The 23,408-nt window shown below is 38.3% G+C and overlaps 1 protein-coding gene across 1 annotated transcript in view; it reads left to right on the forward strand.

Moving 5' to 3' along the window:
• Positions 1-2,732: 2,732 nt before the first annotated feature.
• The window catches only part of LOC119417329 (plexin-A1), a gene marked incomplete at both ends in the record, with an annotated part of 27,160 nt that continues 6,484 nt past the window's right edge, over positions 2,733-23,408 (forward strand). Inside the window, 1 exon segment of the mRNA XM_037684537.1 lies at positions 2,733-3,767. Coding sequence (XP_037540465.1) covers positions 2,733-3,767 — 1,035 coding nt within the window.

Genomic DNA, 23,408 nt, shown 5'->3' on the forward strand with positions numbered 1-23,408 from the left:
TGGCCTGTGCAGGAATATGTACACAGTTTCTCTTTATGTATTTGTGTGTACTGATTAAATGTATTCAGTGCACTAGTTTAGAAAGCTTTAGACACCATACTGTATGGGTAAGGTGTACGTTGACATTTTTCTTTTTCTCTTGTGTGAGTTTCGTGGATGCTAACAGTAGCTGCATTGTCCTGATTAGACGCGCAGCAGCATCGTCATCAGGGCCACTGTAATCACCACTGGGCAGGAGATGAAAGACACTATTGACAAGGAGCAAAGTGTCTGAGGGAAGAGAGGGAGAGGAATGCAATGAAAAGGAAGTGTAAGGAGCAGCACCAGAAATCAGAGACAAGAAGAGCTTGCAGACCAAAATGAGTTGTGAATCAAACCTTTGCCTTGTGCCTTACATTTATTTGTACATGGACTAATGCACCAATGCATAATGTACGGTGCGGTAATAGAAGATTAGTTTTTGTGCCATTTGTTTCATGGACGTTACTTCTCTGGTAAAGTGGTCAGTGGTCAAATTATTATTTATTTTATATTTTTATAGCACGGTGGTGCAGTTGGTATAGCTGCCACCTCTCAGCGAGAAGGTCACCGGCTCAAATCCCAGCCAGGGGTCTTTCTGGGTTGAGTTTGCATGTTCTCTCCGTGCACCCATGGGTTTTCTCCGAGTACTCTGGTTTTCTCCCACCGACCAAAAACATGCACGTTAGGCTGATTGGTAACTCTAAATTGTCCCTAGATGTGAGTGAGAGGTTGTTTGTCTCGTTTGTCTCTGTGTCCCTGCGATGAACTGGAGACCTGTCCAGGGTGTCCCCTGCCTCTCACACAGTGACTGCTGGATATGGTTACCAGTGACTCCGTGAACCAAAAAAGAAGAAACGGTTGAAGATAATGGATGGATGGATTTTCATCTCGCGTTGGTTGTATCAGAAATAAACGTGTTGGTTGTTTAGCATGTACATCAACCTTATTGCTCCTCTTCACTTTACCTGTGTGTTGCACGTTTAGGAACAACACCAGCTTTCCTTATTGTCTGACCAGATAAGTGGAAATTGAAAATAAATGACGGTTGTAATAGGAAATAGTTGGTCTATGTTCTTTTGTCCTAGTTTTCATAGCCATTTTTCCTTCCATCTCCACTGCCTTTTATAGTGAACTGGTACGAAGCGAAATGCCTTTCACTTTTACTCTCTCTCAATGTTTCGTTCTTTTATCTGGTTGTGCTAGGACCTCTTCCTCTCTTTATAAGCTGGTTATGTCCAATTCTCTGCTCTGTTGGTCCACATTGATCGTCAAAGCTCCTATGAAAAAATCTGCACATGCTGGATATCCCAAACATCGTAAACAATTCAGTGTTCACGAAACACTTTGAATTCTCTGTTTCTGTTTAACTTGATGCACACCTATAATAACATGCAGACGCACTGCATTTGAACAAATCACAAGACTTGTGGAGCTGTGCTCTTTGTATACATGAGACCAAAGTTTGTTTGACCTCAGTCCACCATGCTACATTTGGATAAAACTAAACACTTAAGTCAACCTCAAATGCCTCTTACCAACAGTCAACCATTTTGGTGGATGGCTGATAATGTTAGTTTGTTTTCTAGTCACAGGTTTGAGTAACTTGCAGTCATTAAGTCAACCGCACTGTCTTCTGTTTTCTGATGTATTCCAGAGTAAAATGCGAGGCCATCTGACCGTCAGTTAAAGCTTGAAATAAACTTCATCATGCAACAGGACAGTATAAAAAGTAAATCTACAACAGACTAATAATAATGATGTGAGGCAATAGGCCATACATATATGCAACTTTAGTTTGTGCTGATAACAACCTCCTTCATTTTTATTTATTTTTTCCCATTTTTTTTATCCATGTTTTTGTTTAGTTCATATTAAATAATCGCTGACACTTATAGTCATCTGAGGTTGCGTTTATCTCATCTGGTGAGAACCAGTTGTGTTTTAATGAACTGTTCTGTCTTTTGTAATTGTGTCCTAATAGTAAAACCTGGGATTTAAAAATTGTTGCACTTCACCATGACTGTGTGCATGTGCTCTCTTTCTTTTTTCAGTTCAATCCTTGAATACCCACGGACAATCAATACACGGAGGAGCAATGTTTAGCCCTGTCTTTTAAAAAGATGCACTCCACTGAGTGGTGCAAGCGAAGAATCAAAAAGTCAATAAAACAAGGCCCTCATTTGTTACTTTTTATCATTAATTTCAGCGTTCAGGTCCTTGTGTCCTGGGTGAATCATTGATGTCATCTTTCTGTTACAAATGAATCCTTGTCAGATCTCTGGACGTGCATAAGAAAAGTGCATGCATTAACTGAAATCTTTTTTCTTTTTCTTTCTGTCTCTCTCAGGACTGGTGGCAGATGAGACTGAGGACCAAGGGATGAGCTTATAACATTCAAAGTGGATAAAAAAGGAGGACAAACAAACTGAAGTGGAAGCTGATTACTTTGAAACTCAGTTGTTTGTATTGTTGTACCCTCCAGTCTTATGAGGACTGACTGACCCTTTCCTGGATTACACACTAAAAAACACACACCAACACCTGCTTGCTCACCCATCCCCTCCCCTCCCCTCACCACCATGTCCTCTCGCCTTAATCCACCCCTTCTCTTTCCCTTCCTTCTCCTCCTCCTCTCCAAGACTTCCACATCTACCACTCCTCCCTCCTCCTCCTTCCTCTCTTTCTCTCTACCTGAAGGAGGTCTTACACATTTAGTGGTGAACAACAAAACTGGAGACATCTATCTGGGCGCTGTCAACTGGATTTACAAGCTTTCCAGTGACCTCACAAAGTTGCGAAGCCATGTAACCGGTCCTGTCACAGACAACCCTCGATGTTACCCTCCCCCTGGTGTCCAGTCCTGCCCCCATGAGCTGGTGCAGACTTCTAATATCAATAAACTCTTGCTACTCGATGCTGCCCACAACCGCTTAATTGCATGTGGGAGTACCTCCCAGGGAATATGTCAATTCCTGCGTCTGGATGATTTATTTAAGCTCGGTGAGCCACACCATCGTAAAGAGCATTATCTATCCAGCGTGGCTGAGGCTGGCACCATGTCCGGTGTGGTGATCTCCCCAGATATTTTTGGTGGGGGTGGCAAACTCTTTGTTGGCACCCCAATCGATGGGAAATCAGAGTACTTCCCTACTCTGTCAAGCCGAAAGCTGATGTCTAACGAGGAGAATGCTGACATGTTCAGCTTTGTGTACCAGGATGAGTTTGTGTCATCTCAGCTGAAAATCCCCTCGGACACCCTATCCAAATTCCCTGCGTTTGACATCTACTATATCTACGGCTTCAACAGTGAGCAGTTTGTTTATTACCTCACCTTACAACTCGACACCCAACTCACCTCACCAGATGCGAGCAGTGAACAGTTCTTTACCTCTAAAATTGTCCGCCTTTGTGTCGACGATCCCAAGTTTTACTCTTACGTTGAATTCCCCATCGGCTGCACCAAGAATGGAGTGGAGTATCGTTTGGTTCAGGATGCTTTTTTGGCCCGTCCAGGAACCCGTCTGGCGCGTTCTCTTGGTGTTCGAGAGCACGAGGAGGTTCTGTTCACCGTGTTTGCCCAAGGTCAGAAGAACAGAGCCAAGCCGCCCAAGGAGTCAGCTTTGTGTTTGTTCACAATGAGGCAGATAAAGGAGAAGATTAAAGAGAGGATTCAGTCGTGCTACAAAGGAGAGGGAAAACTCTCCCTGCCCTGGCTGCTCAACAAGGAGCTCGGCTGCATCAACTCGGTGAGTGTTCGAGGCAGCATTTCCCAGAAGTGTCACTGTGATCAGAATTTAGATTGTGCACTCGTCTGAACATACACCGATTGTTCTAGAAATTTTTAGCGTGCGACTGCGTGTGAGACTTTCACAGTTAACACCACAGAACGTTTCAGAACACTGTTAAAGTTCAAGTGCAGTCTATTTTATCTAGAACTAGAAATAAATTATTCAGGGTTAGGTTTGTGTCGGCATGTTTCAAATGTGTAGTAGTTTGACAATAGTGATCAAGTTTTATTATTTTATTTGCCTAAACCAACCGTGTTGAAGACGTTTACAAGTTACAGTGCCTATAGAAAGTAAATGGACTGTATAACACCGTTCTATCTTATCAAGACACTTAAAACGCTTTACACTACAATCTATGTCCTCATTTATTCATTCATACAGCACTCTACATGATCTATACAAAGCTAACTGAACAAATCATTCTGAATAATCAGTGTTTTATTACATTCATACACCGATGGGACACATATCGGAGGCAATGAGGGGTTTAGTGTCTTGCCCAGGGACACTTCGGCATGTGACTGCTGGTGGATTTGAACCCCCAACTCTTGCATTGTACGATGACTGCTCTAACCACTCAGCCACATGCCCCCTTGGAGAATTATGCTGTTATTGCTGTCATAAATCAATCTCGGTCAATCTAACCTGATATTCTTACAAAATAAAAATGAATCGACGTCTAAGTGAAATAAGTTTACCACAGAGAGATACAAATTAAATAAAAATATGTATATTTTAAATTAAGCCAAAGCTGTACAAGTGTAGGTTCAAATGTACCTTGTGGTGTAATGCTTGTATTCAAACACAATACTGTGAGCAAATACACTTTACCCTGATCAGCGTAAGACAGATGTGGTATTTATTCTGGAAAAAAACAAATCGCATCTATTTGCATTAAAGTAGAATAAGTTCCAAATTTACACTTTTTTTATAGTCCATGTCTAATTACACGATTTATACAAAAAACAAAAAAAAAAAACCTTACCTCTTCTTTTAAAGCACAGAATAAATAAATAATAAAGTCACATGTGTTGCAGGAAGACAAACAAAAACACGAGTTATTTTTAGGATTGATAATTGTCTTTTTTTTATTTTAAGCCATAAATACATTATTTAGGTATAATTCCAACTACGAGTTGGCCTAAGGGTGTCTGAGAGACTCGGTGTGTGTATGTGTGTCACCTGACGTCACCCCAGATATAACACACACTCACAGCTCTCCATCGTCATGAATTATTCACCTGGTCTCACCCTGTTATTCACTCAGTGCACCGCAACAACCTGCCATAAATCTCTGGACGACTCTACACCTCTCTGCCTTCATTACCACTTTCTTCCTCTGCAGTTTAGTATATATATTTTTCCCCATGTATTTTACGTTATTTCCATCATTGCCAAAATGAATCGTTTTGTTTGTATCCCGATCCTGCAGGGCTTTTTAAAATTATTATTTTTTTCTATATTTACCATTTGTAAACTTAGTGGGTTCTAAAAAACACAGCGTGGATGACAGCATTATGATAAAAATAAGCCAGTGATTGGAAAGAAGGATGTGAGCACAACACTGATTTGAAGATGAAATTGGATGTGGGAAGAAACAGTGTCTAAATAAATTATGCTAATTTCGATACAAGCGTTGTAGTTGTCAGATGAGGTATTAAAATGTTTTTTTAAGCTTTAATACCTTTTTTTTTTGTTAGAGTTGCAATATTTTTGGTGAGCCTTTTGTAACATTTCATGTCACAAAATAACCAAGTATACAATGTTTATGGCAGTAATTATTGTACTGCAATAATTAGTACTTATCAGTTTGCTGACGACACTGGACTATAGTAAGAATTCCTGCCATTTATTAACTTGGTAGTGTTGTCATCCTGAAATGCTGCTGTCTATAAACAGCTATACAAGTCCCAGTGATGCTGAGGACTTGTAGAATAGCATTACTTTTGGATATTAACTTCCTAGTCATGGCCATGCCTTCCTCCAATTATTTTGAAAAACAAAAAAAAGACAAACACTAAAAGATTATCTTGAAGCACTTGAAGCCGTAAATTATTTGTGGGTATTGCCATTCTGTTGAGCAAGGAATGGCTAAACGTATTTCTTTTCTCAGTAGAAAAAAAAATAAAACAAAGTCTGTTCATGCGTAGCTGGACACAGTGTTGATTTGCAAGTAACCTAATAACATTTGGCATGTGATTACGTTGGCTCATGTAATTTGATTTTTAAAAGCTCCAAGACATTTGCAGTTACGCAAGCACAACGTGGCCTTGTACTTACAAGGTGTTCTGTATATGCATGAGATTATGCTAATGAGCGTACAGTCAAATGATTGTCCTTTATGGCCATCTGTCGCTCTGCCTGCAATCGATCAAGGTCAAGGTGGCCGAGCTTTCTGTGGGATGTCATCGTGATGGATTTATGATATCCTTGTACTGGCATGTTAAATGTTTCCTGACTACAGTGGTGACAGCTCGTTGCTTCTGCACTTAGTGTTATGTGGAAACTTGCTCATTGATTTGCTTTTCACAAGTCGTGGTCATTAAATAAACATTCAGACATTTTTGTTTACTATATATATATATATATATATATATATATATAATGGGTGTATTTGCTTGTATGAAGCTTTACAAATTGGTGACATTTTGTTTCTTTTCACATCTTGACCTGTTCGTTTGTATTTGATAATTTTACAAACCACACATTATTACTCTCTTGAATCATAATAAACTAGTTGTATGAGTGTTATAGCTGATAAAACAAATTATTGTTCCTGGTTAATAATCTCATCTAGAACCAACTTGGAAAAACTGCAATGGTTATGTTGACATTTATGATGCCGGTTACACATAAACATTTCTAATACTGCTGAGGTATTACACATGAAATAATACATAAAAAAGCTCTTACCAGGAGGGATAGAGAGGCACAGATAACACTGCATAAACTGGACATTTATTCTGAACATGGTGCAAAGCATTCAGATAGTGGTTCTGTAAATGCTTCGTAAAAGTTGGCGTTCACGTCCGACCTCTGATTGATACAGTCTATAGCATCAGCCGGTATTTACCTATCAGTTTATTACGTGATGAGTGTGGTTTGTCTGTTTACCCTTTTCGTTTTACCCCCTTCCTTTAAGTAAAACATAAACATAACAAAGTGAAGAAAGATTGAGATAGACGTTGAGATGATTATGGATTCAAGAACCAGTATGTACATGTGCAAAAACAATAGTCCCATTAAAATAATAAAAATGTACCTAAATTCACAGGTGCACAACAATAAATTCATAACTATATTTTAATACATATAGATCAAATAAATAATAATAAAAATATAAATTAAATGGCTTTCTTTGAAATAATGCATATCCCCTGGCACCTTGTATGTCAAAAGTTTTAAATACAGGAGTTGCAAGATTTGTTCAGGTTCAGAGGACGTTTTGGAGGAGTCTCAGCTACTACCAAACCAAAACGTAACTCTTCATCTTCTTTTGGCTGTTCCCTCTTCAGAGGTCACCACAGTGAGTCATCTCCCTCCATCTCACTCTGTCCTCTGCATCCTCTGTGCTCACTCCATACTTCCATGTCTCTCTAACTGCATCCATATATCTCTTCTTTGTCTTTTTCTTTGTTTCTTTGTCTTTGTCTGTCTTTTTTCCTGGCAGCTGCATTTCTAACATCCTTCTACCAAAATACCCACTGTTCCTCCTCTGAAAATGTCCAAACCATCTCAGTCTGGCCTCTCTAACTTTATCTCCCAGTTATTCAACCTGTACTTTACCTAACCTGTTGCACATTATTTCCAGCCTGAACCATCTGTCTTGACAATCGACAACTCGTGGTATGTCTTCTGCTTTGCCTTTGCTACCTCCCTCTTTGCTCTGTGATGTATTTCATTATATTCATACTCACTTCAGTCCAACAGCCATTTCCGTTCTATTTGGAAAAAACTACCACCGTCTGCTCTTCCTGGTTTCTTCTTTGACACCAAACCTACTCACCCCTTCCTCGTCTCCTCTGTTTCCTTCACCAACATGTCCATTCATGTCTGCTCCAATCATCACCCTTTCACCTCTTGGAATATTCTCTATCACTTCATCCAGATCCTTCCAAAATTTATATTTATCCTCTGTGCCACATCCAACATGTGGAACATAACAACTGGCAACATTTAGCCTCAGACCTTTGACTTCTACCTTCAGACATATCACCCCATGTGATTTTCACCTCTACTTCATTCTTTGCTAACTTCTCCTTCAGGACCACCCATACTCCATTTCTTTTTCTATCCACACCGTGGTAAAATAGTTTAAACCCCACTCCAATGCTGTGAGTCTTCCTGCCATTCCACTTGGTCTATTGGATGCATGCAACATCTACCTTCCTTCTTTGCATCATGTCAGCCAGCTCTCTACCTTTGCCTGTCCTTGCCTCCACATTTAGAGTTGCCACCTTCAGTCCTATAATTTTGACTTTCCTCTTATCCCTCTGTTCCCTGACACTTTCCCCTCCTTGTAGTCTTCAACTTATTTATTTATTTTTGTCTGTCTGTCCAGATACCCCACCCACACGCACACATGGTCATATACTTAATAATACCCAATGATATTCAAGACGGCAACCACAGCTAATCATCTTATCAAACACAAAAATGACTACTAATTATTTTTTTTACAGATGTTGAGTCTAGCCAAAATTTAACTCATTTGCTGTAAAAATGACTTAATAGCCATTGTTGTGTCCCACAAATTAAATCACATACACGGAAATAGAGTTAAAAAAAATCAATAAAGTCCGCTTGAACTTCAACTTTTGAGCAAAGATGCATTTCACATTAAACATGCACTGATAACACCTACATTTGTGATGCCAGTTTGTGATGACTGTCCCCAGTCCCAACCCCTATCCCACTTCCCCCCCCATCCCCTGGTTGTTGTCTGTAGGATGACAAGTTGGTAGGACTGTGAACATTTCTTTTTATGTTCTTTAAAGTATTTAGTCCTCTCTCTTAAGCATCCTCTGCACTAATGTACAATTTACCTATGCCTAAAAATAGCAGTTGTTGAAGCTAGTTTATTACTGTTATATCCTACAGGAAGTATAAAATGTCACAACTTATGATTAATTGGAAAACAAAAAAAACTCTGAAACTTTCCTAAAGCATTTATTCTCCACATTTCAAACCATGGGCGTGTCTCAAACTGCAGGTTTCTTCCTGTTCAAATTTATGTCCACTCATTATCAGTAAGAGGCTGGTGTTGGTCTTCTGGGAATTAAACTGAGTAGTGGGTGACCTTCTCTGCCTTGGGCTGCTGTCCAGCTCCACAGCTTAGTGTGCGGGCCGACCCAGCAAAGCTACAGCCTTAGCATGGCTAATGAGACTGATTCAGACCGAGAGGAAGATAGAGGATGGTATCTTATTACGTCTAGATATGTGTGTTTTCGACTTACTTTATCTCCCATCTTTAGTTAATCCATCTCTATGTTGTAAGTGCTCATTTGTTTGCATTGTTTGTGTACTTATTATCCTTGAATTCAAAGAAGCAGGAAAAAAAAAAAGGTATAAAAACCAAAAGCGCAGTCTTTTGTGCATGCAATTGTGCACTCTTCAAAAACACAGTGGGTATCGTGGAAAATGGTCTCCAATTACAAAGTCAAACTTTCTTTTATTGCTGTTACCCCCTCCCTTGATCTCGCCATTTGTTCTGAGCATAGCTGTTTAATAATGTATAATGCTGTTGATCACAGTTGGTCAGGAATGCACTTAATTTCTGCTGCTTTTTGTATCGTCGTCTAAATAAGTTTGGGAAGTGGGGACTGTACAAGTCCAGTTTTTTTAATTGTATTTTTGTCCCATTACAGGCAGAAACTCAGAGGGCAATTGTTTAAGACTAGTTTAAATATTGTGACAAAGTATGGACGTTTTCAGTTGCAGTCTGACTGATTTGAGTGTTTGTGGACAAGTGATCAGCAGTTTTCTTTATTTTCTTAAAATCGTTCTATATTTTTGATTGCACCGCAAAACTTTATATTATTTTACTTCCAACTCTTTTCTTTTGTACTTCTCAGTAGCCACCTTGGCCTTGCCCCACCTTGCCTCACTGTTAATAAAGTGATATTTGAAATTAAGAAAGGCAGATTTGCCCTGTTCTTTTTAAATATTTATATATTTATCGTTGCAGTGGTTTCTACATCTGTCCGTGTTTTCTATTAAAGGAGAACTCCTACGCAGGTGTCAAAGTAGAGCTCTAGTTCTCTTGAGATTGGTTGAGATGGGTTGCAGATGCCTTTTACAAAATAAAAAGAAGGTTTGAGATGCCATTATGACTCTGACTATTGTGAGAGTGAATGTGTCGCACAATAAAAAAAATAAAAAAAAAGATCAAAATTGAAGCGACTGGACTGCAAGTCTGTGATTCAAGCGAGGAAATTAAGAGCCCACACATTATATATTTATTTGTCCTTTTATGAGAGAGGGAGAAGGTAGACATTTTTTTTAATGTTTTTATTATTTTACCTTTTATTTTATCAGGATAAAAACCCATTGAGGTTAAAACCCTCTTTCATGGGAGTCCTGGCCAAATCTCCCCAGTTGATACATTGATTCTCACCAAAATAGATAGCTGGAAAGCACAAAACAACATTTCTCATGATGTATTAACACACTTTTTGCTTTTAAATACAGATCTGAAGTGTTTTAAACCCCGTAAAGCAAATATCTCGCACAAGATTGTTTAGATGAGCAGGTGGAATATGACTAAACAGATGGTGTTATCAAAAAGGAAGGTAGACAATATATTTGCATTTTGATAATTTACTCATTTTGATTTAACTCAGGAAGACCAAATATTTAACATTTTTTCTATTGTCTAATGTGTTTTTCCTCCTACACAAAATTAAGTATTGCCCAAATTACAGCTCATTAAGAAGCGTTTGACTAATTACTTTTTTATTTTCTGTCTTTTGATATGATTTGGTGAATGACCCAGCAGAGTGCCACATACATCGAGTCATTTGAACGATTTAAGGTTAAGTTTCTGACATGATTTTCAGCGCCATGCTGATTTTCCGCAGGGTGTTCATCCAGGATTTATTTGGAAAACTGTAAACTTTATATGGCAAGGTTTCTTGTTTTCTACATTGCTTTTTAGAGGACTTTTGTTGTGAACTGACATTTTATATAAATATATACAGTAGTCCCTCGTTTATCATGGGGATCCGTACCCTGAAGCCCCGCTATAAGTGAACAACCGCGAAGTAGGGATAGTAGTACAAGTAGTAAGTAGTAGTTTATTTTAGTATGTGTATATATATTTATATATAAAGGTGTTTTAAACCCTTTCCACACTATTGCTATTTTAAACAATGTTTCTAAACTCTAAACACTCTAAAAAAGCACAGATTGTCAAGATTTCTCTCTCTGTCTCCGCTGCTCTCAGCCACCTGCCATCGTTCTTGGCCACGCCCACTTCTCTGCTCTGCACAGAGAACAGCTGATCAGCTGCAGCAGGAAGCTTATCCTGCAGTAAGTGCTGCACAGAGGTGCAGCAGGTGCTAAATAATTAAACATTTATTTTAAATAAAAATTCCATGCCATTCGTGCGACTCCTCCATCAATCAGCTGGTTATGTGTCATGCCCAATCTTATTTTGAAAACCCGCAATAGAGCGAGTCCGCGAAAATAGAACCGCGAGGTCGCAAGGGACTACTGTAAACTAGTTTGCAAACATTAAAAAAAATAAAAATCTATTGGGGATGAAAAAATCCACAATAATGAATAATATGTGTGAACTAACTTCAGGAACAGATTTGTCGTTTGTAATGGATGACACACAATACACTTCTGACTTCTAATAGCCTAATGAGAGGGTCAGCTTGATGCAGATTTCTAATGTTTTAGAGCTTGCAGATGTTGTTTAGCCTTCACGCTGTTTGAGCAGGGTCAAAATTTCTAAATTCACAAACACAAGTTTTTAACAGATTTCCAAATTCGATATTGGATACAGAAACCTGCACTCTAATAATTCTGTTTGGATGCCTGAGTCCCACATTTGAAATGATTTCTTATTTACCACGAAAGTCTTGAATTTAAAATGGAACCACAATTCACTTAATCTCATTCTTTTCTCTGTGAGAAATAACGATTTCAAACACAATGTGAAATCAATGCAGTCATTTCATTTTTATCTGACTTGTTTAAGTAGGTCAAAAAGCCACTTACTTCCTTTAGAAAATAATGCTCTGGGTGTCCAGAACACAAATCTTTGCAGCACACCCTGAAGTGCTGACCTGCAGCAGCTAATGAGTAGTGTAATTATTTATTGATGCACTTTTATGCTGCGTTGTGTTTGCGATGGTTTATGACATCTATCTGTGCATGTATTTGTGCACACATATGCATTCATTAATGCTTTTTTTTGTTCATTTAATTATTCATACTTTTGTTTGTCTGACTGCAAGGTATGTTTTTCTTGTGTGTGCGTGTGTGTGTGGCCATGCACATGTGGGTGTGCAACAGTCTGCCTCAGTTCTGTTACTTTATTCTTCCCAGCAGTGATCAATGACATGAGATACAACTTGTTAAAAATTGGTCTTGATTTTATTTTTGTGTGTTTGTGCACAGGGAGACACGTGCATGAACAAAACACTAATCACATACTTTAAATAAAACGCAAAGCATTGGAACTTCATGGATAACTTTGCTTATTGAAAATTTAACATTATATCTTCATAAAATAAAAACAAATAAAGAAAAAATTATCTTATAAAAGGCTTAGGCTCTTGCCATTTCTATCGTTTCTTTAATATTTGTCTTAAAGTGCATCAGCACTTTGAATGTATATGCTTTAGTATTCTGTGTCGCCCATTCATAATATATTTTCCAACTGTCCAAATCAATCTGGCGCTGTGTGTATTTACAGCATACTTTGCTCAGAAGCTATCTGTTCATTGTTCACTAAGCTGCAACAGTTCGTTAAAGCCTCTATTATTTGACAGAGTTTCTGGAGAGATTCTGTTAAAATAGAGTTTATCTGTCAAAGAGGCTTTAGTTCAGATTATAGGGTCTGTACGCAGGGCTCGGATGGACAGAGTGTCTTAAAGAGCATCATCTGGCTAATCTTGCACAGACATTTTATTTTGACTCATATGTTTGTCTTTATTTGGCAGATGTAGGCTAAGTTTTGGAGACGTGCTTCCCCAACCAAAAGTGAATTAATAACTGGCTGCCAAGACATCTTTGAGCCAGTAACCCCTGTTTTTCGCATCTCAGAAAGTTCTTGAGTGTAACATATTTGCAAGTATAACCTCATTTACTTTACTCAACACAAAATTATATTGGCTGCAAATGTTATGTACTCACATGAAATGTGCAGTAGCTGATAAGACCTGCCTTTGCCCGGATTTGCCACTTTAATCATCCATCTATCCATCTATCCATCCATCCATCCATCCATCCATCCATCATCTGTACCCGGTTCTCCCTTTTACGTGTTGCGTGGTTCACTGGTGCCCATGTCCCTGGACAAGTCTCCAGTTCATCACAGGGACACATAGACACAAACAAGACAACCATTCACTCTCTCACTCACACCTAGTGGCAATTTAGAGTTACCATTCAGCCTAACATGCATGTTTTTGGTCTGTGGGAGGAAACTGGAGTACCTGGAGAAAACCCACGGGTGCATGGAGAGAACATGCAAACTTCAACCAGAAAGGTCCCTGGCTGGATTTGAACTGAGGTGACCTGCTCGCTGAGAGGCAGTAGCTCTACCAACTGCGCCACCGTGCTGCCTCCACTTTAACCAGTTAAACCTTTTTGTTAGTGTCAGCTTGGTAAGCATACTGTATATACTGTATTTTACAAATTACTCTGTCATCCACATAATGTTTGCTCTCATGCACACTAATGGCCACTGCATTTGCAGGGTAACAAGACACTGGAGCTGATGACAATAACAGACAAAAAACAATAGCAGAAAGGCAGAGATTTGTTCAATCCTCGATTAGGTTTCAAGGAGTTCAGGTTGTTTTGACAGCTTAAATTTTTGCCTAGGTTTTTAAAAATCGATTTACAAATGCAGGAACAAAACCATATACTTTATACACGTAAAACACTTTGCATGCACAAAATGTGCCTAAAGTTCTAGACAGCTTCTTGTTCTTTGTTTATTGGGATTTAACAGCTGAAACCAGTACACAGGAAAAAAAAAAAGGTAAAATATTACAGAAACCTTTTGAGAGGCATAATGTATCCCGAAAACTGCCTGACAATTTTGATACAATGTGGTATGCAAGTTAAACTAACTTAATTATGACGCATGATCCGATGATCCTGGATGCATAAAGTGAAAATACAGAAAACGGAGAGTGCTTTTCTGCACATTTCATCTTGTTGAAGGATTTAACAAAACACATCAGACTGTGCACAGGATGAAAAACATGTGTCTGATATAATCAATCAATCAATCAAAACTTTATTTCAGATATACATGGTCCATAGTTAACAAAAACCAGGCAAAAAAGGATAACAAGGCACAATAAAAATAGAATTTTCATCCATTGTCGTATCAATTAAGGCGCCAGTGATTCGACAGACTAGACGAGAACGTAAGCTAACTTTGTACGGGGTTGGTCAGAGTGTAAACGAGGCTATTTACAGAGTCTGTTAGCCTACACATACATACAGCACATCTGTACATAAGGTTTTGAAGCACAGCAGCACAAGTTGGTAAGTTGGCATTTACAAACATCTGACTGGCACTACTCCATCGCAGCACCTTAAGCTGCATCCTCATGCCATCATTGTACGCCACCTGAGGTTGATGCATCCTGCTTTTTCTGTAATGCCACCACAGGTGGACAGTATACATTGGAGTACAATATGTTTTAAAGAGTGCAGTTTTTACAGATACTGAGCACATAGAGAACTTCCAAAGAATCATGTTAGCTTGTACATATTGCATACAACGCTGCCTGTAAATGTCCCCATCATCAGACAGGTCAGCGGTTATGTAATGTCCCAAGTATTTCACCTCCTCACTGACTTGGAGGATGCTGCCAGACAGAGTGAAGTCAGGGAAAGACAGTTTGGTGTCCTCCTTGCTCCTGACAATCATGATGTTACTCTTTTTTTTTTGCATTATATTTATGATCAAAATCCAATCCATATTGAGAGCAAACCCTTAACAGAACAAAAGATTAAAAGATCGTCAACATACATCAGCAGGTGGTTGATGGTTCTATTGCCAACCTGACAGCCAGTCCTACATTGATTCAACAGCTTGGATAAATCATCCATATATACATGTTAAAAAGGCAAGGAGACAAAATCCAAAAATTGCACAATTATTCACATAAAGAGGAAATGATGCAGATTTTCCCCATTTCACAGACAAAGACTGGTGAGCATATCAATACACAAATATTCTTAATAAATACTTCGCAACTTCTCTTTCGTGCAATTTATAAAACAATTTTCCATGATTATGAGCGCATGCTTTCGAGGCATCAATAAAACACATAAAAATTGTGGTATTAAGCCTATTGTATAAATCCAAGATCTCCTTGAGAGCAAAAATGCACATATCGGTGCCAAGGTTTGGTTTGAAGCCAAACTGGTTATCACATGTCATAATACACTTCTCCATTCTATTTAACATAGCCCTCTCCTAGACCTTTGATAAAGTACTGGCTAGAGCTACAGGTCAATAGTTGTCTCTATTTATTTTGCCAGCCTTATTTTTTACAATAGGCACTAAAATCACCGACAGTATAGAACTGAATATAAATGGTATTGAATATAAATTCAAGCAGATATTTTTCCAACTACACACCAAAATGTTTAGTTTAATATTTTGTTCGTCCTGTAAACATAAAGTTTAGGACACATTTGAATCCAAGAAATTGGTGTGATTTCATGAATGTTCAGATCAGATCTAATGAAGACAAGAAAAATCTGTGTGCACTGTCAACAAATGTCTGCTGTGCAGAAAAAATAAATAAATAAATGGCACAGCAGACTGGATCCTCCCGTGTGGAATTGGCTCAGCTGATGGTTGAGGGTATCTGGGGTGAAGCAAGCTGCTGTCCCACTGTGGCACATTAACCTATATGGCCAACTGACACTCAAATGTTGGAGCCAAGCCTTCTCTTCCCACAGTTCTCGGTCCCTCTCTGTGGGGTTGCTCTACTTTGTGCATTTTGCTTTCCTGCATACCTTTAGAATGATAAAATTATGACCCAGAAAAGTGTCCCAATGGGGCATCAGTCTTGACAATTGCTCCATCGTGCTTTTGAATTCAACATAGTGTAGCACTTAAACCGGTAGGGTGCACACTCATGATTCAGCCTCTTCATTTAAACTCTGCAATTAAGACAATTATCCCAAAATAGTGTTTGAAGGTGATTTAAAGTATATTGACTGTGACAAATGTTTGAGCTGATGAAACTTCCTGGATCCCTGCTTTGAACTGAAGTGGAAAGAACAGTGAAAATTGATGTAATTTGCCTTTCTTGTTGAGTTCACTACTCATAATGCTTTACAGTGTAACAGTACAATACATATATATATATATTTTTTTTTATTTATTTATTTATATATAATATATAATATATTTATTTATATATAATATATATACATTATATAATATATTTAGTTATTTATTTATATATAATATATACATATATTTATTTATTTATTTATTTATTTTTTAAATATAGACAAGCATATACATTTAACCATACGTAACCCAAACACCACAAAGGACAGCAACAGAAATCTGGACTTCATTAAAGGGATCAACACATTTTATTGTCACAATTCTTGGTAGTTTAAAATTTTGTATCTAACAAAACTGATAGAATAATCTTTGGATATTTTTTTTCCCCACAGCACACAATTATAAAAATCAGTCTCACTGTAATAGCCACTATTGGGGACAAAAAATGCACATCTGAGACCCTAGGCTTCACTTGCCTTTTCTGTATCTTCTTGTTTCCTTGCATTATCCGCCCTGATGCACAATATCTTGCTTTTGATCAAATAACGAGCAAGTTGACTGTCTGGTAAGGTTATGCAATGCCACTTAGAAAAAAATTCATAGTAAACTGTTTAGTAAAGCTCAGAGAACAAAATTAAATTGTAAGCTAACCATCTTCAGATTTTTTTTAATTCTAGACATTTTTAAGGTAATATTTTCTTAGACAATCAATGTTACTGCATTTTGTAATAGTAAGCAATGTTCAGTCAGGTCAGTGTTCAGTAAGCAATATTGCATTGAGCAAAGTTTTTTTTTAGTGTGTGTGCATATACATAAAATCAATGTCAATCAAATTTAACTGTAAAAAGACTAAACCCTTTTTATATACTTCATTAAAACCAAATGGATGGAATACATTTCATTTGCATACCTATACATAGACCTGTCACGATAACAAATTTTGCTGGGCGATTAATTGTCAGAAATTATTGCGATAAATGATAATGTTGTTTGAAATTTTGACGATAATTGGTAATTATTGTCAAATTTAAGAAAAAATGTTGGTTAATTTGTTTTGAGTGTAGTACCTTTGTTTGACCACCAGATGACAGTATAGGACTGTTTGAACCAAAGGATGGATAGTGAGGGAGCAAGCAGCGTGTCTCTAAGACAATCGGAGGAAGGCCCCTTGACATGACATGGGCTGTCTCTTCCTTTTTTTTCGGTTTTCAAAATGGTGGATGCTTGTTGTGGTTTGAGCTCTTTAGCATAGCATTTGTCACACAAAGCTTTTAATAAAAAAAATCAATAAACAAGTTTTCAGTTTCTTTTTCCAGAGGAAAAACTATTTACACAAAGGCACGGGTTTCAACCGTGAATTTTGGAGCATCAACAGACTGAGATTTTTTCCTGAGATCGGCCTGTTAGCTTAGCTCATAGCTTAGCTTCTCAGGTTAACTGCTTTTAACAATCAAAAACACGATTTTGGACGGTTAAAATGGATTTTAAAGAGAAAAGGAGGGGTCAATGAAGAGCACCGGAGTTGAGTCTTTTGTCATCCAGTGTCTTCAGTAGAAAGAGAGGCACGAATAAACGATAAAGCCGATAAATGAAAATTATTGACCTCATTTTAATTTATCATGCGAATAATTGGTTTATTGTTTATCGCAACAGGCCGACCTATACATATGTTATTTATTCCCTTTAGTTCACGCTAATGTAAAACACCCAAAGCAAGAAAATAATGAACTTTATCAAAATATTTCTCTTTAGTAATTGACCTTGTTGCTCCAATAAATCCAGTTTTCATAACTTGTGTTGCTGATGCTATACTTCAGGGTTTTGGCACAAAACTAATTGTGACAAATTATGTAATTGGTGTCTTGTGCATTTTCAATTAGATTAGCTGCTGGTGCTCATTTGTGCATGCTTTTGACAGCATGCTCATGTGTGGGCGTGAGCTGTCAACTCTTATAATTCTGTTGCTTTTATGCAGATAGTTTAGTCCACTTTATGTGAATAAATTTCAAAGTCTCAAGTCCGTCCTCTTCACACAACCTCTCTCATACACATGCACACAATGACAAAAGTTGTGCATTCGTGTTTTGTGTGTGCTTGTGTAGAAGGTCAATGCTTCAAATGTCACTGTCTGTTGTGCAGATGTTCAGGATCCCTGCTGCGCTCTTTATTGTTCCACAAATACAGCGCCATGGTTGCGTTTTGTTCTCATATGTATGTACAGAACTCTCATTCCCAAAATCCCACACTCATTAACATCCAATTAAAAAGAAGATACTGTCTCGGTGGGAAAACCTAAAAGCCAACCTTTACTGGCCTTCCATTTCTGCAGGTTTTAATAAACTTGACGTGGGCCTGGGGTATGTGTGTGTGTGCATGCACGTGTGTGAGTTTGTCATGGACTTATTTTGCTCATATTTGACAGTCTGATCTCATTTGTTGTTTTATTAATAAAAAAAAGGCGCTCACGCTAATCTTGCATAATTAAATAAATTTTTCCACTCTGCAAGTCTTGTTGTTCATTGCATCAGCCAGCGTGTCACAGTACAACTCTCTCTTCAACATTATCATTCACACATGGGGAAGGCACAAGCTACATTTAGCATACACACACACATACACACATAAACACACACACACTCGCACATTCTCGTGGGATTGGTGGTAATGTGTTGGATGAGAAATGCTTCAGGCGTTTGTCTCGCTGAAGAACATGTTGGTGACATGGCTCTTTCTCCTGCTTTTCCTTTCTGTTTACTTCAATTAATGTTTTTACCTCACTCCTTTTCCCCATATGTGCTTTTCAAGTATTGTCTTAGTTGCCTGAAAGATGATGAAGATTTGAAAGAAAAAAAAATCTGCTTACAGTCTGTTAACTATTCCAAGAACAGTAATTAGAACGTTCGGAACAAGAATGTAGAACAACATATTATAAGTTGTATAACAAGTCTAAAATTGCGTAAAGACCCATCAACTTACACAATGAGGTTGTAGCTTCTTTTGATGATTGGCTCAAAAGCATTTGACTCAATGTGAACGGGCTCTAGATGCATTTATTTATTTACAATACCTAGAACCACAACTTGATCTGGGAGGGATTTTTACCTGCCCATCTTTCTTTAGGAAGGTATGCCTTCACAATATTTGTATATACCATAGTCTTTCTGACTTTGTATTGATAAAGTACATATACTGTATTTTTCACCCTATAAATTGCGGGGGTTTTTTGCATAATTTGCATGCCCTGCGACTTATATGCTAAAGCAACATTTATAGATCCCCCCCCCCCCCCCTATTTATAAAACAATTGTTGGCTGAGGTATGACAGTTTTCATTCATTCTGACTGAAATTATTGAACACTACCATTTTCAGCCACTAGATGGCAGTTGAGTTGTATGGGATGCCGTTGTATCATGTAATAAGTAAAAGTGGCTATTAATGACACAGTCAGCTTGCCATAGCCTGCCACCTTCCTCCATCTCACTTGGAGCAACTGTCAAATCATCTTCATTTCGCTGTGCCGCCCTGTTGAAATGAAACTAATTTGACCATTGAAGTGCATTTATTAAGTAAAAGTTCAACTGAGACACCTTTACTATAAAGTCTAACAAACAAAAAATTGTTTTTAAGTGTTAATCTTGTTAAATTCTTGTTGAAGTCCTCCAGTGCACGCCCCCGTGACCACCATTTGGCAGCCAATTGATTTTTGGCGCAGCACCGGACCACATTTCCGGGTTGTCAGTGGTGACGCATAATAGATGTGACCTATATGTTAAAGTGATGTATTTATGGATTTTTCCACTTTATTATACATTTTTGGATTGATGCGACTTATAGGGCATTGTGACATGTACGGCGGTAAATACGGTACATGTACTTATGGGTGGTTTTAAAAAACCTTTTCACATTTATTGGGCAAATATTCAGCAGCTACTTCCTTTAGCTCATCCAGACAGAGTCTGAATGTCCGCCCCCACAAGTCCTGTACTGTTCAAAAGTCTTCTGCCAGTAGGATGTCCGAAACACCTCCCCTGGAAAACGTCAATATCTTTTTTTATTTCCCCATTTGCCTAATTGCATGTTCTGCATTTACTTGTAGTAGTTCTAAATATCCCTCCTCCACAGTTGCCAGAAGAAAAAAAAGAAAGAAAAAAAGCAAAATTTTATTGATCTACAACCTTTCATTATAGATTCTTTAGTGTCTACTAACCAGCTGTGGTTTAAGCTTTTTGAAATGCTTAAAAAATGCTGGGACAGAATTAATTGTTTTGACTTTGCTTCTGGAAGCATTTTTTTTTCTCTCTCTCTGGGTTGGAAGCGAGGTACTGCCTTAAGTGGAGGAGTTTAATTATCTCTGGGTTTTGTTTATACGTGAGGGAAGAATGAGGTGTGAGATCGACGGACGGATCTTTGAGACTTTTGCAGGATTGTGCTCTCTGTGCCAATACTTTGTGGTAAAGAGGGGGCTGAGCTCCAAGATAAAGCATTCCTTTTACTAGCTGGTCAAAGCTTCTACCCTCACCTATGGTCTTGAGTGAATGTGGATATTATCAGTCAAAATGAGTTTTCTCTGTAGGGTAGCTGGACTCTCCCTTCAAGATATGGTGACAATTCCTGTTATCCCTAAGAGACTCAAAGTAGAGCTGCTGATCCTCCACATTGAAAGGAACTGGTTGAGGTGGTTACGGTATATAGTAAGGATGTAAGTAAGGTTTGCCTCCCTAGGGAGATGTCCTGGGCATATCCAACTGCAGAGGAAACCCCAAGAAAGACCCTGGGCACACTGGTGAGATTATTTTGGCTGGTCTGGGAACTCCTTGGAGTCCTCATAGAAGAGCTTCAAAAGGTGGCTGCAGAAAGAGATGTCCAGTTCTCCCTGCTAGCTGCTGTCCCTTCAATCCAATCATAGAGGAAGATGATGATGAGGGATGAATGAATGGATGGATAGAGCTGTTTAGTCATTTGAGCAATAAAACATTTCCCCACCCCTCTAATTTCACCCCCACTCCCATGTCTATCATTAACCCTTGTAATTTGACATAACTTTCTATGCATATCTTACTTTAGAGAGGATGTAAGGATCTAGGGGTAAGACCCATAGATAAGCAGGCTAAACTACAAGTGGCTTGATTAGCTGGCATTCAATCATTCCTTGATTCAAAAAGGGTGCCAAAGAAATCTGTAAAAATGTTATGTTGTGAAAATCAACCCTCCAACTTATAGTAGTGCAGTTATGTAGTACATTTGTCCTATTCATGATGCCCTATAAGTATTGTGCATTGCTTCTCGTCTATACTAAATAGAACATAAGTGTTATAAATAAAAGTAGCAATTTTAATCACAAACCAAATGCATAAATGGTTTGCACTTAATAAAAACAAATAAATACAAAGTTGGAGGAAAAAGAAATGACATCCAGAAGGGAAATGTGCTGTGTGTGTTTGTGGTTGGTGTTTGCACAGCTAGCCGTGGTTAAGAGGGTAACATAGTCTTCCCTCTGCCACATAGTTTAAAACCACATTATGGTCACTCCTGCTCGTATGCTTTTATGGTTAATGGGTAGTTATTTGGACTGAATACAAACTCTTGTTTGCCCTCTCTCACTCTCCATGGCTTCAGGCTCATTAGTGGTTACAAGAGTGCTGTTGACCCTCAAGCCCTCAACTATTTCTCTCCTCCTGCTTTTTTTTTTCCCACATTTTCCCCTTTCCCCACTTTAGAGCTGCTCTTCCCTTCATCACCCCATCATCATTCATCCAGCTAGAGTTTGGCAGGAGTCTCTGTGTGTGGAAGCCTGCATGTTGCCAGGGGCCAGCCCTGTGCCAGTGTACAGCAGAGGTCTTTGGTAAGGACAACACAAGGGACCCTGTCCTTGTCTACCCCCCTGGAAATAGAGCAAAGGTGTATGTGTGCCATAATGCTATATACACTGTCCTGAGAAGGAGGAGTTGTAGCAAGTACCATTATTAATAGCATGGTCACAAGTCCAGTGGGTCAACATAATGAAGTACGACAGTCTGCAACAGCAGTAACAAATAATTCACTGTTGGTCACCTTTTGTTGGACAAGATGTTGCTTTGAGTCTTGATTTTCACACATGCACCATACACTGGCTGGCAACAAGGGCAATAGGAAAAGCATGAATTAACCTGGAGCAGGAGAAAATACGTAGAACAATAAATAAATAAATAATGCAAAACTACAGCATTGTTTTACAAAAATGTGATAAATTAACTATCCAAGGTGATAGGTTTAAATCCAAATAAGTGCTTGCAAGGTCTGTTAAGCAAGTGAAGAGGCCAGCTATTTCTGGCTGGTTACAGTAACAATTACTTTATACATGAGTCTCTGAAAGTACACGAATTGTTGACAAGTTATACTTTTTTTTTCTTAGTGCATGCACTGCAGATGACTTATTTTGATGTGAAAGGATTCACCTGTTTGCATCATGAAAACTATAGAGACTGGAGAGGCTTGTCTGTCTTGATAAGAAGGATGGATTTGTCCTCTGCTGCTGGATGGTTAAGTAAGACAGTTGAGTTATTTGTAGAGGAGTTTATTGACATTTCTGTTAATTTTACTCAATACTCTGGTACAGGTGCAAGGCAGCTATAAGCCTCAGGTGATTATTGTGTCAGGCTTATTTGTCAAATTAACATAAGTAAATAGTATTTTTGGTGAAAAAAAATTAAAAATTCTATAGTAGCATGCAGGTCACACATGTGACGGCAATCTGGACTCCCAGTTTTTTGTGCATGTTGCTCTCTGCCTACGAAGATTTTTTTAATTTGAAAATTTTCCTAATTTCCATTACAATTTTTAACACTTTTGTGTACACTACTGTGCACAACACGTGTTCGATATGTCAGATATTAAATGCATTTGTAAAACTTTAATATGTTTCACAATAAACGTCAAAAAAACAGCGAGATGTTTTACCAACCAGTGAGGAATCAAGTCTGCACCGTTTGTAGTGATGATGTTGCACAGGGTCCATCCATCCATCCATCCATCCATCCATCCATCCATCCATCCATCCATCCATCCATCCATCCATCCATCCATCCATCCATCCATCCATCCATCCATCCATCCA

This window comes from Nematolebias whitei, chromosome 11 (genome assembly GCF_014905685.2).
Source record: "Nematolebias whitei isolate Nwh7 chromosome 11, NemWhi1, whole genome shotgun sequence".
Lineage (NCBI taxonomy): Eukaryota > Metazoa > Chordata > Actinopteri > Cyprinodontiformes > Rivulidae > Nematolebias > Nematolebias whitei.